This window comes from Lissotriton vulgaris, chromosome 4_1 (assembly GCF_964263255.1).
Source record: "Lissotriton vulgaris chromosome 4_1, aLisVul1.2, whole genome shotgun sequence".
NCBI lineage: Eukaryota > Metazoa > Chordata > Amphibia > Caudata > Salamandridae > Lissotriton > Lissotriton vulgaris.
In genome coordinates, this window is record NC_141691.1 from 633395570 (window position 1) to 633414660 (window position 19091).

The window sequence follows — 19091 nt, forward strand, 5'->3', positions numbered from 1 at the left end:
ACCGCCACAAAGGCAGTGCAGCCAAAGACAGCGGCCTCCCAGGAAACACACCTGCCTCACAGGCAAAACATCTGACAATGTCACTGTCCACTACAGGCTGAAAGGAATAACCATCCTACGCATCCAGGCCGTCATCGCCCAAAAGGTCGACTGCACCAACACAGCGGACAACCAACAACCCACCTCACACCAAGCAGCTGGCTGTGCAGCACCTGTTGGCCCCTGGCACACCCTAACCAACACCGCCAGAGTCGGCAGAGTCTCACAGCCAGCCACATCCAAGACCCCCACACCTGTCCTATATATCACCATCACCCTGTCACCCCAGTACCCGTACAGCCAACACAATGCACAGAAACCGCTGGAGACCAAGCAAGGACCATACGCCATAGCCGGATACATGCACATGTTGGGGGCAAACCACTGCATACATGTCCCAACTGTGCCCCCTGGTGACAAGGCACACAATCAGTGCAACAGGAAGCACACATCACACATGAATGTACAGGCAACAACAGAACACAGTGGGACCTACACCAATCTCACCTCCAAATACACAGCCCACAACTCCACACCCATGCAATAAACAACTCTGGCAATGCACATGCCACAAGTCTACAACCAAGATGCACAACAACATGCCCACCCACCAGACACGATAGAACAACTCACAATGGTAACCAGGGCAAGCCGTGAACATGACCAATCAAAGGCATGGCACCTCAGCCACACAACAGATGAATGTGGGGAGAGGAGGCAACCAGGCATGTGTGAAGGATGCATTAGACCCATGAATGGGAAAGTACACTATGCCAAAAGTGGCGGCGAATGCTGAGCAGACCGCAGTTTGCAGAACACACCCATATCCATGGCAACATACACCTCTGGTGAATGGAGTGTAGTGGACAGTGGACACAACCATGTCATCCCAGTCAGTGGGGGTCCTCGCGGAAATGTTGCCTGTTACGCTCCCCCCATAAGCATGAGCAGAGTGCGATGGGCCGGCGTACACCAAGCCAGCGTACAGGTGTGAATAAAAAACACATAGCCCTAGGGGTTGTCCTCTTCTGGAAAGCCCTACGTCCCTGCCTGGGCAGCGACTTCCACCCCCCCCCCCCCCACGAGGCCGACACTGTCTTCCTTAGCGGAGTTGCCTGAGAACTTGTGCGCCTGCCATACCCCAGCCCGCTGGACCACAAACCCGTCAGGGCCGACCCTACTCAGCCAGGTCACACTAATCAGCATCCAACACCGGCGTGTGTCATGGAGGGCCCATCACGTGCCAGTGTAAGCTCCAAGCCCGAGGTCCGCGACCCGGCCGGCCTTTCAGACCACCACTGTCCCCCTGACGCTGGCCCATATTACTTCTTTCTTGTTTACATAGTCTACCGGTGACCTCTGCGGACAAGTGGGTCCCATATGTGAGACTGTGTCCTGGCTCCTGAATGACAGTGACCCCAATCCGTGACAGCGGCCACAGCACCAGACCCCCTCCGATCCATCAGGCATAGTGCCATTTGCGCATCTTGCGACACATGCTGCCACAAACCCTGTCCAACGCCATCCGGCGAGCTGTGCTGCCACAAACCCTGTCCAACGCTAGCCAGCGACACGTGGATGAGGGACCAGGACTACCCTGTGGACCAGTAGGTCTCACATATAGCACCTAGTCGCGAATCACGAATGGCTGAGTCCACACCCGTGGTCGCACGGAGAGGAGTAAGAGGAAGATGCGGCTCAGTCCAGACGAAAGCCGGGTCACAGTCACGGAGGTGACCAAACACGTGGTGCCACTGTACCTGAACTACACAGGCCGGTGGGGCCACCAACAAATGCCGGCGTCATTCAGTGAATGGCCCGTGCTGACCGCTGCCTCTGGCCTGCACTGCTCTCGGCCTAGGCTGTGCTCAAGTAGGTCACAGATTTGGAACTGAACATCGAGTATGCAAAGGCAGATGACACATCATTGCACACAAGGAGAGGCCCAATAGGATGTCACCTTGCATCTTGGCGTAGAGAAAAGGATCATCGTTACGAAGGTGTTCGTGCACTCCCGACATCTGCCGTGGTGTCACTAGCGCTGTCACACACTTTTTCTGGGCTCAAATGCGAAGGCAGTCGGATGTGCATTGTCGGCCAAACTTGCCAGGCGAGTGGCAAGAGTGGGAAGAAGGTCAAAGCGCCTCTCCCTGTGGTGGGGACACCCTTTGAAAGGGTAGGGATGGACATTATGGGGCCAATGGATCCCAAGACATCCATGGGCAAAAGGTACATCCTGGTCTTAGGGGACCATGCCACCCGGTACCCAGAGGCAATCCCTCTCAGGACAACGAGAGCACCAGTGGTGGGCCGGGCATTAATGGGGATCTTTTCCCGCGTGGGGTTCCCCAGAGAGGTATATGGCATCCCTGTGGAAGGAGTGTGATGTTACGTACAAGTTCACCACTCCCAAGGTAACGGTCTGGGGAAGGTTCAACTGGACCTTAAAGGGCATGATCAAGTGTCTCACAGAACCCATGAGGCGTAAGTGGGATGTCCTCTTAACATGCCTGCTCTTTGGTAACCGGGAGGTACCCCAGAAGTCTCTTGGGTTCAGCCCCTTCGAGCTTTTGTACAGTCACCCAGTTCGAGGACCACTCAGCTTGGTGAAGGAGGGCTGGGAGGCCGCTCCAAAGAAGACACCCCAGGATGTGTTCAGCTACGTGCTGGCCTTCCGCAACCAAACGGGCTGCTTCAGGAAACTCGCTCAGGAGAACCTAGAGGCCAGCCAGGAAGAAATTAGGAAGTGGCATGATCAGAATGCCACTCTGGTAGAGTTTCAACCTTTCAGAAAGTGTGGGTTATGGCCCCTGTGGAACCTTGTGCCTTGCAGGACAGGTGGACGGGGCCCTTCGAGGTGGTGGAGCGCAAAAGTGAGGTCACCTACCTGATGGATTTGCAGGCTCTTCAGAACCCGTTGCGGGTCCTCCACGTGAACAGCCTCAAACCTCACTTCGAGTGAAGAAGTGTGGCTCACTGGTTAGAGGAGGCATACCCTGAAGCTGAGGTCAGACCCGGGACCAGGGTTCGATTCCCGACGCGGCAGGGTCCTGAACCCAATTGTCCACGGACTCGATAATTCTCGCTTCGGTGCCCACTCTAAGCACGAGTTCACACTGTGCAGCTCTGGGCAACAAGCTTGCTTAATCTCCACAACGGCCCCCCGCGGCGGGATGCCTGGCTTTCACCTTGGGGATGCCCAGCACGGGTGAACTCACAGGGAAAAAACCAGGATGGGTTCCCAAGGTAAGCGCCGAGATGCCCAAGGGTAAAAATCGAGCGCTATATAAGAACACACATACATACATACAGGTCCGAAGTGAGCATGCTCTTGGTGACAGACGACGGGGGGGGAGCAGAGAGAAAACCTCTCCCGGACCTCCTGTCCACACAAGAGGGGGATGGATCGGTGGACGGTGTGACCTTCTCCCCGACCCTGACTGCGGAGCAACAGAGCGAGTGTCGCCAGTTGTTGGAGCAGTTTCCCCCCCTGTTCTCCTTGACCCCCGGTGTTACTCACTAGTGTACCCACGATGTGGATACCGGTGACAGCCCCCCGGTGAAACACAAGATTTACCAGTTGGCTGACCGGTTCAAGGCAGCATCAAAGAAGAGGTTTCGAAGATGTTGGCGTTGGGGGTGGTTGAGCCTTCCAGAAACCCCTGGGCCAGCCCCGTGGTCTTGGTCCTGAAGGCCTTGGCGCCCGGTGCCGCCCCAGAACTGCGGTTCTGTGTAGACTATTGGGCGCTCAATGCCATCACACGGACTGACGCACACTCCATCCCCCGAGCCGATGAGCTCATTAACCGGTTGGGAGCGGCCAGATTCCTGAGTACGTTCGATTTAACGTCAGGGTACTGGCAGATCGCCATAACTGAGGGGGCAAAAGAAAGATCCACATTCTTGACCCCGGATGGGCATTACCAGTTCCTTGTGATGCCCTTCGGCTTGAAGAATGCCCCTGCCACGTTTCAGAGGTTGGTCAACCGGGTGTTGGCTGGGATGGAGGAATTCAGCACTGCATACCTGAACGACATTGCGGTGTTCAGTTCCAGTTGGGACGAACACCAGCAACACCTTGGGGAAGTGTTGAGGGCGCTGAAGACGGCAGGGCTCACGATTAAGGCCAGTAAGTGCCAAATCGGCCAGGGGTCGGTGGTGTACTTGGGGCACCAGGTAGGGAGCGGCCAGGTCGCACCCCTACAGCTCAAGATTGACTCCATTCTGGCTTTGGAGTCCCCAAAGACCCAGACCTTTGTTAAGGGATATGGCACCATCGTGGCCCCCTTAACTGAGCTGACTTCTAAGAAGCAGCTGAAAAAGGTGATCTGGACAGAACCCTGCCAGAAGGCGTTTGATACCCGAAGGCCACCATGTGCACGTCCCCCATGCTCAAGGCCCCCGACTTTGCCATGGAATTTTTTGTGCAGACCGACGAGTCTTCCTTAGCAGGAGACTACTCCCCAGGGAGCAAAAGTGGAGTGCCATAGAAAGGGAAGCTTTCGCAGTTGTCTGGGCGCTGAAGAAGCTGAGGTCCTACCTGTTTGGGACTAACTTCCGGGTTCAGACCAACCACAGGCCCCTCAGGTGGTTAATGCCGATGAGGGGGGAGAATTCAAAACAGTTGAGGTAGTCCATCTCCCTAAAGGGAATGGACTTCATGGTGGAACACCGTCCTGGGACAGAACACACCAACGCAGATGGCCGGTCCTGGTTCTTCCACCTTAGTGAGGAAAACTACCAGGAGTGTGGATAGTTCCCCCTACTTTCAGCTGGAGGGGATGTGTGTTAGACCTGACACCTTTTGGCGTATTTCCCCCAAGTTTTTGCTTTCTGCCCTCCCGTTTTAAATCTGTTTTTGCTGGTATAACGTTTCTGCGCGCTTTTCGCACTGCTGATCAGTGGTAAGGCGCTGGTGCTCCTGTGGTAAATTGTGTCATGATTGGATGTGCGACTCACTTGTCAGCCCCCAGTAATGGGCACTGCGAGTACCGGGGCTTGTGAGTAAGCATGGGTGAATTTTGCGAATTCGCGCGAAATCACAAAAAAATCTGCGACCTCGTGGATTTCCCCGGGAAATTGCGGAATTTTTTGCGATTTGCACCATACATAACTGGAGTACTTTCTACTGGCTAATCAATAAGTGCTACCTCGTTGGGTAAATGTATAGTGCTTTTCCTACACTACAGCTGCATAAAGGGACAGAAGAGTTGCCTCCAGTGACCATGTGTGTGTAACTTTGCCATCGCGCTGGCTGGGGTCCCTCGAGTGAGCTGTCCATCATAGTGTGTAAAGGGCGGGAAGACGGTGCACACCGCTAGTGTGAGTGGCGGGGCCAAATAGGGGGGGATTCTATGCGAGTTCACATGCCTCTTGTGTGTGTATAAAAGGTCAGATACTGATCAGAGCAGCAGATGACGAGAAAGAAGCTCCTCGTCACGGGGATTGCGCCCGTGAAAGTCAAGGATGCAAAGGCCTCCATCTAGCATCATAGCTAATTTTCGGCGGTAGATATGGGGAGAACGCACACCTGCCCAGCCTCGACAAAGCGCACATTTTTTTGGGCTGATTAACTTTGCCATCCCGCCGAAGGGCGCCGGGGTCCCTCGAGTGAGCTGTCCATCGTAGTGTGTAAAGGGCGGGAAGACGGTGCACACCGCTAGTGTGAGTGGCGGGGCCAAACGGGGGGGGGCTTTTATGCGAGTTCACATGCCTCTTGTGCATGTATAAAAGGTCAGACACCGATCAGAGCAGCAGATGACAAGAAAGAAGCTCCTGGTCACGGGGATTGCGCCCGGGAAAGTCAAGGATGCAAAGGCCTCCATCAAGCATCATAGCTAATTTTCGACTGTAGATATGGGGAGAACGCACACCTGCCCAGCCTCAACAAAGCACATTTTTTTTGGGCTGATTAACTTTGCCATCGCGCCGAAGGGCGCCGGGGTCCCTCGAGTGAGCTGTCCATCATAGTGTGTAAAGGGCGGGAAGACGGTGCACACCGCTAGTGTGAGTGGTGGGGCCAAATGGGGGGGGGGCTTCTATGCGAGTTCACATACCTCTTGTGTGTGTATAAAAGGTCAGACACTTATCAGAGCAGCAGATGACGAGAAAGAAGATCCTGGTCACGGGGATTGGGCCCGTGAAAGTCAAGGATGTTAAAACCTACATCAAGCATCATAGCTAATTTTCGATAGTAGATATGGGGAGAACGCACACCTGCCCAGCCTCGACAAAGCGCACCTTTTTTTTGAGCTGATTAAGGAGTTACTGAATTTGAGCTTCAACTCGGGCACCTGCTTTAATTATTTGTATCTGTAAGTGCTTCCTGTTGCGGTTTAATTTTTGTGACAGGAGCCTCGCTGTCTACTTCTAACTATTCTCTGACCCTGCTTCGAGGGTCAGAGCAGGGTCAGAGAACAGTTGCAAGTAGGCAACGAGGCGCCGCTCAGGAAGCACCTTTTGTAAAGGATTACAAAGAAATTAACTTCAATTTGTGCACCTGCTGCTGTAACTCTGTAAGTGCTTCCATGAAAATTCGTCCCGCTCGTGAATTCGCGGATTTTCTGCGATTTCGCGAGATTTGCGGATCGCGAAATCACGGAAAATCCACAAATTCCGCGAGCGGAACGAATTTTCTGCCCACACTTACTTGTGAGTCCACCGCTGCTCGTGGGTCTGCAGCACGGATTGTGCCACCCACGTACGTAGCCCGAACAAGGTATAAATGCATGAAGTTTGGTATGCCTGAACTCAACGTCTAAAGACGCAGCCTTTAGCAAGGGTGCACTTTTCATTCTGAGTTCATAAAGGCCACTTTTAGAAAGTGGGTATTATTTTGCTCAGTCATCCCGTGTGCCTCTGCTGGAATGTGAATTGCCTGTCTGGTTTTTGGGACGACAGATGGCTGGGGAGCGGGATGGCTCCTGATAGTCTAGTTAGGTCAGGAAAGGGCTTAACAGACCTGGGTTACGATGGGGGAAGAGGGAGGAAATCTCCTTGTACCTCAAAGGCCTGATCTGCCTCTGAAAAAGCTGTCTCCACCTTCTGCCAGGTATTCACGCCAGAGACGGTCCAACCGGTTCGGGTCGGACACAGATACCCTCTGCCTGAAAGATCAAAGGATTTTGGGCTACAAATGCTGAGTCCCAGACCCCTGAACTTTAGAACTCATCTGGAACAAGAAGATTGCCACGAAGAAGCACCGGAAAAGCTGCGAAAGGAACCACTGCTTTGCTGGGTGCAGTGGAGTGGTGTGGCTCACTGGTTAGAGGCGGCAGACCCGGAAGCAGAGGACGGCCCGGGACCAGGGTTCAATTCCCGACGCGGCAGGGTCGTGGACCAGGGTCAGCGGACTCGATAATTCTCTCCTCGGTGCCTACTCTAACCGGGGATCACAATCTGCAACTCTGGGCATTAGCTTGCCTCATCTCCACAACGCCCCCCCACATACGCCGGGGATGCCTGGTTTCACCTTGGATGTACCCAGTAAGGACCATCTCACAGGGAAAGCCAGGACGGGTTCCCCAGAGGGCTACAGCACGGAGATACCCCACGTGGGGTGATTCATGCACTTTACAAGACATCATTGCATTACATTTGCTGGGCTGACCTGCAGTGGCTGCTTCTGTCTTGGGCAGTGGAAGGCCTGGACTGGCCTTTCTGCAACCAAAGTGGTGAGACTCTCTAAGGGCTTGAGGTAGTGCTTGCCCCCTGTTCACAAATTCTCAGGAACAGCAAAGACTTCAGGTTCTTCGACCCGCAGCACTGGGGACTGTGTATTTTGTGCTGCAACAAGAAGAATGCGCCTTGACGACATCTACGACAACCCTACCGAACCCGTGTCCTGAAGGCAACGCAGAGGGCACCGCCACAACGCCGCACCGTGACCCTGGTCTCACCGATGACGCCTTTTGACGCTGCCAACAAGCCGCTGCTCGCACTGTGACCTGTGGGCACCACACTCTGCACCGCCTTGCTTCACGCCGAAGCTTTGGCACCACAGAGGGCACCACCGCAATGCCGCACCTCGACCCTGGTCTCACCAACAACGCCTGTTGACGCCGCCGCTGAGCCGCTGCTCGCACCGAGACCTGTGGGCACCGCACTCTGCACCGCCTCGCTACACGACAACGACGTGGCCTTCCTGACGCCGCCACCTCCCGCCGAATTTTGACGCCGGTGCCTGCAGCCTTGTTCGGGGGCACAGCTCATGAGATACACAACGCACCGCCCTCATCCCACACCGCAGCATTGCCTCATCAGCCGACGACAGCGCTTCAGCAACGATAACGCCGCTGCTTGCACCATGGCCTGCTAGCACCGTGACGAGCACCGCCTCCATCTTGCACTGCGACCCTGGTCTCACTGACGATGCCATCTGGCGCCGCCACCAAGCAGCTGCTCGCACCACGACCTGGGGGCACCGCACGCCGCACCGTTGCGCTTCACACCGCAGCACCCGACGCCTGTTGGTGCCGGCGCTCTGGATCCCCTCAAAAAGGAGCTCGACCTTCTACGTGACTTCAAGGGCCCTATCGCCCTACATCTCTGAAAGGTACTGTTTGGGGGTCTTCCCGACATCGTAGTTGGCCTGCGACCCCGCGGTCAGCCAGAACTGTTTTTGGATTTGTTGTGCACAACGCCGTGATAGTCCCGGACAGAGCTATTGACATTAAGGAACTATTTTTAAAAGCATATTTTGATAAGTGAATATTTTGAAGTATAGTTTTGGGGATTTCTATCGTATTTGGTCTTGTCTTAAGTATATAAAAATGTTATATTTTTCTAAACTGGTGTGGTGTCCTTTTGTAGTGCGTACACTGTATTACTGTTGGTTATGTGCAAATGCTTTACACACTGCCTCTAAGATAAGCCTGACTGCTCGCGCCTGGCTACCAAGGGGGTGAGCAGGGGTTATTTTGGAAGTGTAACTCCCTTATGCTGACTAGAGCGGTGGTTTCTGCCAAGCTTTAGCACAAGTCTCAGCTAGCCAAAAATCCTATTTCTAACACCACCCCTTACTGCTCACAACAGACACATTGGGGCAAAATGATTTAGATTTCAAAAGAAATGTACCTGTTATCACTGGCATATCGCCCCTGTATACTAACTGGAGTGCATCTATGGGTGGTTTAGGTAATGGTCATGCACCAATACGATGGCTTCCAGTCATCAGGTACTAAAACAGTCTGTTCTCTAACAGCAACAAACTCCTCCATTCAATCATACAATCACAATGCAAACAAGTCCATCGCTGCCTCTTGTGGTTTAGTTATAGAGAGCGCTTGTTTGCAATGTTTCAATTTTTTATATCATTCTCCTATCTCTATTAAAGGCTCCATGGCAGTCAAATTGAATCTTCATGTATATAAGTCTGTAGAAGGAGGCCATTTCTCTTTTTATTATGGCTTTATTAGAGGTTTCCTTATTTTGGTTGTGGGGTTTTCCCATGTTCATTTCATCTATACTACTATTATAAAGAGAGAACTTGCACCTTTTGGCCAGGTAAACTCGGGAACCACAGCGCCAATCTACACACCCGATACATCTATGAAAATGTCAGGGTGTGTAGATGGACATAGGCTATATAAATAAAAAAAAAAGTAAATTAAAAAAATTAAGTTTGGAAACAAAGTAGTCCCCTGAAAGTAGCGCCGGCCGGGACCTAGCGCTGGCCGCGACGCGACGTGCGTGATGACCGCGACGCGACGTGCTTGATGACGACAAAGGAGGAGCGGCGGTGCAGTGACGAGCGGCTGTGCATTGAGGAGCGGCGGCACAGGTAAGGAAAGGGAAAGTTCAGTGCGAGACTGTGTGATGCAGGGGGAGGCAAGAAGGAGGCAGCAGTAAAGGAAAATGTCGGAGCGCGAGTGAGTCGGGGTGGGAGGGGGGGCGCGAGTGAGTCGGGGCAGGAGGGGGGCGCGAGTGAGTCGGGGCGGGAGGGGGCGGGAGTGAGTCGGGGCGGGAGGGGGGCAGGAGTGAGTCGGGCGGTAGGGAGTCGGTGCGGGAGGGGGTCGGGCGGGAGCGGATGTACTGCCCCCAGCCCCTTTCTGCCCCAGGCAACGCTGGGGCGGGCTGCTAGTTTTTAAATAAAGTCCAATCAAGTGGCCACTTCTGTTACAGATGGCTTAAGGGCACCAGTTACAAAAACAGTTGGTTCTCTAATAGCGAGCATTAAATTAGTACTAAATATTGGAGCAACCAAAACTGTGCGAACCAATTGCACTTCTCGGTGTCAATATATGAACTGTAACAACTATCAACAAAGAGTAAACGTAATCCATGCCAGGGCTAAGTACAGATGACTATTATACAACTCATACTTACTGAGGTACGCTGGGATAAATGTTATCTTATTGGCTTCCAATCACCTGACTGCAGTTGCACTAGCGTGGTTCGAATTTTCTTGATGTTTGGCATTAATGTGCATTGTCCTTTGGGTAGCAGCATGCCAGCAGTCCCAATGGGTCTTGTTGCTGATGCACTCTCCAAAATGATTATTGCACGTGGGACTATGAAGAGTTAATGATTGCAATTGTCCACATTGCTTGAGTCACTTAAGCCTGACTAATGTAGCCTGGGGGGTGGGGTGTGAGGGACAGGAGTTTGGAGTAGATCTGTTGTTGAACACATAAATAATTTTGTGGGTGAGTGTTTGTGTGTGTGCGTGGGTGTGTGTATCTGCGTTTGGTTGTGTGTGGGTGGTCATGTGTGTCCGTGTGGGTGTCTGTGTGTCTGCGCGTGTGTGTATGTGTGTGTCTGCGTTTGCTTGTGTGTGTGGTCATGTGTGTGCGTGTGGGTGTCTGTGTGTATGCATGTGTGTGTGGATGTGTTTGCTTGTGTGTGTGTGGTCATGTGTGTGTGCGTGGGTGTCTGTGTGTGTGCACATTTGTGAGTGTGTATCTGGGTTTTGTTGAGTGTGGGTGGTCATATGTGTGTTGGTGTCTGCGCGTGTGTGTCTGCGTTTCCTTGTGTGTGTGTGTGTGTGATCATGTGTGTGTGCGTTGGTGTCTGTGTGTGTGCGCGCTTGTGTGAATGTGTGTCTTCGTTTGCTTGAGTGTGTGTGTGTGTGTGAGCATGTGTGTGTGCGTGGGTGTCTGTGTATCAGTTGCTGTTGTTACGCATGTTAACACGAGCATCAACACAGCACTCACCGTACCTCGCTCCGCAGCAGTATCGTGTCCTTGCCAGTTCCTCGCAGGTGACTGAGTATGTGGCGGGGACACGGGTACCTGCCCAGCGTGGGACTGTACAGCCATGCCACGTGAAGGCCCCGCTTCTGAGAAAGCTGCTCCCTGGTGGCAGGCAGCACGTGCTCCTCTGGCTGGAGCATTAGGCTGGTAAAAGCCTGACGTGATCAATACGTGCATAATGAGAGCATGCAATTGATTCTTGCAGCGGGGGCTTCTGGGGGCAGTCATTAGGCGGCTTCTGACCAGAGCGTGCTGGCGTGTGGAGTCTGACGGAGCGCTGTTCTCTCTCCTCTCCAGGTCTTCAAGAGCATCGCCACTGAGGAGGCCACCCAGACTACAGGAAGCCGGAGGCTCATCAGCTTCTCCCTGGCAGGTAAGGAATTCGCCTTCTTCTATCATGGCGGGCATCCAAGGCTATGCTTTTAGGGCTGGAACGTGAACTCGGAAGGGCATTGCTGTGGTATGTTTGTAATGGAAGGGCGTCATCGGGAGCTCTGAGTGCAGTAGGTAAGCCCTCATCTGCCCTCTTTCCAGAGCTACAGTGCATCAGAAAATATAACTGAACCTACAGACATTTTATAACTGAAAAATAATGTTTCCCCCTCAATGCATTCTGACTGTAAAACGTGTAATGGTATTCTTCAGCCTGTTGTTGTTATTTTCTAAAGGGTGTGGTTCTTCGATCAAATCACTGTTACTCAAGTGTCTTTCCTTCAAGTTTACTTACATGTTGCTTGTTATTTTTAGCACCTGACTAATGTGACATTCAATTGTATTCTTAGTTTTTTGGGGGGTAAAACAAACAGAAATTCCAGCAGATAGTGATGGAAAGGAATTAGAAATGTGTACAGAATCTTGTGAAAACATTAGCAATAACCTCGATTAATAATTCTCAGGAAGCACAATAATCACGTCTGCCCTTGACAGGTAATTTTCTGGAAATTTATTTGTGCTGAGTACTGCTTTGGTCTGGTGAACTCCAGTATTGCAGGGCATTACGCACAGTCTATATTATGGCACACTGAGATGAGATTTTTCAATTCACAATCCAAAACATACATTTTATTATCCGAATTGTTTGAAACTGTACCAGAAGGAGTTAGGATTTTAACTTAAAGGTTCTGTAATGTTACCATTTCGATATCAACAATCACATTGGCGAAATTCATTATGAATTGCATACAAATTAAGGTCACATATTGTATTTGTGAGAAAAATGTGATGTAGATTATACAGATAAATGTTTAGATGCATATTCTGCCTTAAATGCATTAGGTTTCATTAGGGAGACTGGTTTTGATTTGTAAGATAAATAGTGGAGTGAGTCTGTGTGCTTCCTACAGGCCACAGGTTTGCATCTCACGATGGCAACTCAGACTTTCACCTTTTTGCTGTTGATGAATGCGGGATACATTGACAGGGCAATGTGGGCAACAAATAGTTATAGTGATGTGGATTTGGTTTCATTACTAAATTCATTCTACATTGAGGATGCGCCGAAGTGTCTATGGTAGCTGTGCAGGTCAGCGCTAAGTGAAGCTATGCCCCCCTCCATGGCTTCTAGGTACACAGGGTAAATGAACATGGGTGCCAAGGGAGGTCCGGTCCTTGAGACAGAAGATATACTCATTGGAGTAGTTTGCCAAGTTTGCGAACCTGCCAGTTTCAATGAACAAATCCAATCACAAAGTATTGGGCGTAAACTTTCATGGGGCCATTTTGTACCCCTGATGGTAAAAGGGGATTCTCATATTTCAACGGACCACCACACGGTAGCCTGCTGTGCCCTAGGGCTCACAACGCCCATGATCAAGTCGCATATTCATGCAAGAATTGTACTTATTTAGTAAAAAAAACAAAAAAAGATATGTACTTATTTAGTTATGAAATTTTTAAAGTGCTAAGAGGATGTCTCGAGGCTAACCATGAGGCATACGACAGAGTTATATATATTTAAAGACATGTGATGAACATTTCTGGTACCTAATGTGGGATAAAAAAAATCAAAATATTGATGTTTTCAAAGAAATGTATAGATGGTCATTTACTTCTTGAGTATTTTATGTTCACAAACTATGGCAGAGACCTGGAGTGGTGGGTTATTGGAGTCACTGTCTCCCTCTCAGAGTGAGGCAACTATTGAAGCACTTTCCATATGTGCACTCTCAGTTTACAGCCCTTCCAGTCTATTCATGGTAAAGAGGACTTTGCATTTCCTGCACTTAAACTAACTTAAAATTGCCTGTCCCTTTTTACGCACTTCACTATGCTCGTGCCAGGAAAGGAGACAGCCTGCCTCAGCATTGCAGAAGAGGGAGCAAATTGTAACTTACTCCTTTCTATAAATTACATGAACCATTTAAAATTGGGCTTGCATTTAAAATACAGTCTTACATTTGAGCTGCTGTTTCTAAAAAAAAAAATTAAATCTATTTCCTGGAAACCCTGTGTCTTACGCGTCGCTGATATTCCAGGTAAAGAGGAAGAGATTCAGCAATAACCTTCAATCAATGACAGGGGTTTTCTCCTGTATCGAGATTACGAATAATGCAAAAATACCACATTTTAACCTCACAAATATCACAAAATAAACCTGGCGAAGTTTAGCAGGAAAATACCACAACATTCGAGCCTCTCATCTGGGAGCAGTGCAGACATGCAGTATTACTGCCTTATCCTCAGGGGTGTAGTTTAGTCAGCGAGGTTCGGGGGGAGGGGGTAGGGGTATGGAAGGGGGTGATGGGGTTTTGCAGCGCGAGTCTCATATTTCCCTACTAAAAAAGTAATGGGCTGCATGGTGAAGGGGTGACACAACCAAGTTTTGGGATTGACTGGTTTCCCTGAGGAACAGGGTCAGTACTGATCTGCATTATGTGGGCCTCTGTCTAGAGTGGCACAGTGGGTGAAAAATAATGGATTGGAATGTTACTACGAGCGATTGTCGCTACATTTTCCTCACTTGAGACTAACATATCAAACCGTGTGTGTATTCAGCATACTGGAAAATATACGTTTTCGGCTATGCTTTGCCTAGATTATGTGATGTGGATTTGACACCACCGTCTTTAGTAGCTTACTGAAGCTGTGATTACCGCTGTTGTGGGTAAAGTATCTATGTATGTGTGTATTAAGTATGCATTTAACCCCTTGCGTGCGGGGCGTATTTTCCGCCTGTGCTGATTCCGCCTTGCGCGGGCGGAGTCATGACGGAACGGTTCCGTCATCAGCACAGCTCAACCGATGCTGATGACGGAACCGTTCTGTCATCAGCACGCAAGGGGTTAAAGTCACTGCCCCAGGTGCTCGGGTCATTCCAGTCTTCAACCAGCTCCTCTCACTCCATAAAGTATTTTACGTTGCATATGTAAAGGTGTATTGAGCATCAGCTTCGCTTGGAGAGTTTAGTTTAGGGTGCAGATGGTCTGATGTCTAGAATGTGACTCTTTGTATGTGTGAGTGATTGTATATTGAGGCATGAGTGGGGTTAGCTATGCACCTCTTGGACTTATACTAACACATTGTCTGGCTGCACTGGCTAGTTCACAGGTGACATCACTGTGGGGGTGTTCAGGCTGGGTATAACTGGTTGTGGTCACAGAGGCACCCAGGGGATTTCACACTCAGAATTTGGAGTGTGGGAGGAGAATGGCAGGGCTGCCTCTCCTGTCAGAATTTGAAACAAGGCCTTTCCTTTAGAAAGTTTCACAGGATAGCAGTTATTTAAGGCCCTACCTAAGGATGAGGGTGGCCCCAGATCACTGGGTCATGTGGGATCCAACAGAATGACCTCCTTGGAGCCTAGTTTTGACAGGCTTACAGGATCTTTGTAGGGTAACTCCTGCAAAGGGCTCAAGGTAGCTCACTGGTGATTAGCTATTGTTAAGGTGGATGAATGAAGGGTGAATGAAAGCTTGAGTGAGTCTGGAAAGACCAATGGTACCCTGGTACCAAACTTTGCTTGTTTGGGATGCAAAGGAAGTCTCACCAAGCCATTGGTAATCCAGAGTCAGATTTTTTTAAATGTGTCAGGTTCATGTAATTTTTTTTGAGACTGACTCATCACAAAATCCTTTTTCGTATTTACAAAGAAATTCAAATGCTTATTTTGAGTTGCTTTGAAAGACGGTAATGAAGCGCATTACGCTGCCTTGCATTACTAAATCAGAGTCTAAGCCGGACTCAATAAAAAAGATAATATTTGGAATTAAACATTTTGAAATATTAGAGATATCTGAATGGTATCATGGCTCAACTGCCCAGGAAAAGGCACTGTGGGAAGGATATCCTCAGAACCTGAAGGTTCATTGAAAAACTGGATTACGCTAAGTGATCTCCGGCCTTTTGAAGACCTGCTGGGGGACATTCCCTTTGCAAAATCAAAAGCTGAGTAAAGGGCAGTGAAAACAGTGTATTCTCTCAGAAACCATAGCTATGTGTCAGTAGACATTACATTGTCATGGTTCTAGCTGTAGAGGGGGTCTTTTCTGCTACATCAATACATGTGGCACTGCATTTAATATCTGAACATTGGATTAAGTTACAGAAGTGACCAGCAATAGGGAGGATCCCAGGTGTAGTAGAGGATGCGGACAGGAAGTAACCTTTATCCATGCTATATTGGAATGTATATATGCAGCGATATTGGGTAAGGGTAACCCAATGTATGGCGCATGTGCTGACCAAACAAATACAGCCCATGATAAAACTATGCCTTTTGAATATATGGGAACCCACTGATCTGGTAGAAAAGGAGAAAACCTGGGTTACCCTGGGGGTGATGGTGGCCAAGAGGAATATAGCTAAGTTATGAAATCCCCTACGTTGTGTGCCTGGAAAACGGACATGGCTTGGTGCATGGTAATGGAAAGGATAGTGTATGAATCATGAGGATGTCCCACAAAATGGTGCACCATATAGGGCACTTGGAACACATATAGAGGCAACATTTGTGAACCCCCTCAGGCAGCAAATCACCTGCACTAGAAGTAGAACTATAATGGTATTATGTACTTAGATAGGCCACAGAAGAATGTGACGTGGGAATTATATTGTATAATCACCGTAATGTCTTGACCTGTATCTGCAACGAATTTAAGATGTCGTCAATAACAATAATTAAAAAAAAAGAAGAAGTGACCAGTAACGCAGCATAGAATTGTGACTACTTTTTGTATCCCTGGAGCACGTCTCTGTCACAGATTAGGTTTGCAGATGCTTGTACAACCCAGAATTCCACAGACACATTTGGGCACATCAAGAGAGCATGACTGCTTCCCAGTGGGGTTCCCTAGATTTTTCCACATCAAATACTGGCTAATCAGCAAGCCGTGAAAGGCAAGATGGCTGTCTGAAAGCACCATTCCGCTTTTCACTGTTGTGCTGTCTCCAGAGCAGGTACGGACGTTTCAATGTTCCATCTTCATGCTGATTAGAACATCTAGATCTTTAAATTGACTTTCAACATTGAGTCTGATGTAGTGTCATCCCTCTTTTTCCCACTTCCCCACACCTCTGCCAGATGCCCCGCCCTCTTCTCCAGAGAAATTGAAACATGAAACCAACAAGCTACTGTACAGACACACGCATATGTGCAGTATTTTAGGATTCTAACTGGACAGTAGGTAACTACACACCCCAAGCATTCTCTAAATGCATGAGGTGGTTCTGGTCAGTCAGGTCAATCCCTGGGTGTGGTTTATCATGGATATTATTTCATTGGCCCTTGAAGCCCTGAAGTCGGAGATGTATGTATTCTCTTTGCCCTTCCCTTTTAACCAAACTCTTCAACTTCTCTGGTTCATCACATTATCTATCATGATCCTGCATTTATTTCAATAACTTCTAAATAGTTCCCATTGTTCTCTGCTTCTTCTTGTGCTCCTCCTTTCTTCCACTGTGTTCCTTGACTCTGTTGAGTCTGTTAAAGCTTTGTCCTCACTCTAGGACTTGGCCGCCTCTACAGGATCACTCACAAACGTTTTGCCTTCACCCCTTCTACTTTTGCTGAATTCATTTTTGTTGGCTTTAGGACTCTGTGAACTTTGCCACTGGCAACCAGTGCTAAAGTGCTTGTGTTCACTCCCTAAAACATGGTAAAAGTGGCCATAACTTACTGATATATTTAATTTACTCAAAAGTCCTTAGTAAAGTAGTATTCCATTTGTAAATCGAATGCTACTAATGGGCCTGTAGCCACAATCGTGCCACTTTAGAGGGAAGTCTCTAGAAACATCTACTACAAATAAGGCACCAGTTATAACAAGCATTTGAAATGCAATAGGTCCTGCATTTACGCGAGTTTGAGCGATTGACATTGCAAATAATAATGCCTTTTTTATTTTTGTTTTCCTTTTTAAAACATAAACAAAAGGCATTGTCATTTACAATGCCAATAGCTTAAACTCGCATAAATGTCAGACCTATTTCATTGCAAATGCTTGTTTCTATACTTTTGTGGGGGCGACCACCAAGGCAATCAGGAAAAGCCCAAAGGGCTAGTCTGACAGGTCTGTGAGTGGGACTTTTTGGGGCTGTTTATGGATGTTTTTATGGTCAGCTGGCCACGTTTTACTGTTGTTTTACCGGATATTACCACAAACATTGCATGTAGAAAGGTCAAATCCATGTAGCTTTCAATTTCTTGCAAAACAATCATATAGCGTGTTTACCAGTTCAAACGGCCCCAGTTCGCAAACAAGGGCAATTTTTTGCTTTCTAATTCACTAATGGAGGCCACTTTTATGATGGCGCTTTGACCTATTTTCTGTCCCAGTCCGATCTTTGAGGCCACCTACCACAAACACCTCTAACAGAGATCAGGTTTTGAAAAAGGTAATTAAAGCCCCCCCCCCCAAACCCCGCCCCACTATTTTAAAAAGTTGGTTATATGCCACTGATGGCTTTTACCCAAGTTAAATGAGCTCTTAACCTGGCTCAGAAGTAATAAAAGGTGTGTCAGACATGTTGGGAAGTAAAGACGCTATATGGGTGTCACAATGCGCAATTCAACCGCAAGCCACCTTGCTTGGTTAAAAGCCTTGCTTTTACATAACCACTGAGTCGATTTTGTCCTTGTGTACTATGTTCCATGAGGAAATGCCATTGACTCAAACACTAATAAAACCATAAGAATTTAAGTCACGCGCAGATAGATTAGAATAGATTGGCCCTACTGGTCTATCTTATTGCCTTTTAAAAATATCTCAGGAGCAGGGATGTTAACCACTAAAGCTATAATACTGGTTTCAGTTCACTGAAGGGCTCAATGGGATCCTTCCTAGAAAGGGAGGTGGAGGAGAACAATGGGATGGAAGAATTCTGCTCAGTGATGGAATCACCGCTCCCGCGTAATGTCTCGCTGGTCGGTTTTTCTCTCACGGTGGCAGCGGCTTGCTTCGCATCACGGTTTCGTAATCTATCGTTTGGATGCCATTTGCTCCTGATGACGACCTCGGAACGCAAAAGGTTAACGCAGAAGCTTCCAAGTCTACTGATCCCACTTTACGTTCAATTTAGGTCAGAGCCGCAAGCCCGGATGTTGGCACATTGAAAATCCAAAATTTCATTAAAAGAACCCGAATCTCGCTAATGAAACTGCTTTGCAGTACATGGGTGGCACTACATCGCAGAATAACAAGGAATCCCTACTAAATTAACCAAGCAATACTGCTACAGACTGCGCACAATGCATAGCAACAAAAACAAAAAGGTTAGCGAGCAGAATGGCGGCACAGAAGAAAACAATAGGAAAATGACATTGAAAGTACCAATACAATACCATACATAACTTGGAGGAACCTCTCAGAAAACGAGAAAGGAACCGGTTGGCGGCGTCACCTTCCAGATTGACTCAACACTGCT

The 19091-nt window shown here is 48.9% G+C and overlaps 1 protein-coding gene across 1 annotated transcript in view; it reads left to right on the forward strand.

Moving 5' to 3' along the window:
- HECW1 (HECT, C2 and WW domain containing E3 ubiquitin protein ligase 1) overlaps positions 1-19091 on the forward strand; it is a 974913-nt gene that overhangs the window by 661879 nt on the left and 293943 nt on the right. Inside the window, exon 7 of the mRNA XM_086964874.1 lies at positions 11529-11604. Within this exon, the coding sequence (XP_086821000.1) occupies positions 11529-11604 (76 nt within the window). The remainder of the gene's footprint in view (positions 1-11528; positions 11605-19091) is intronic.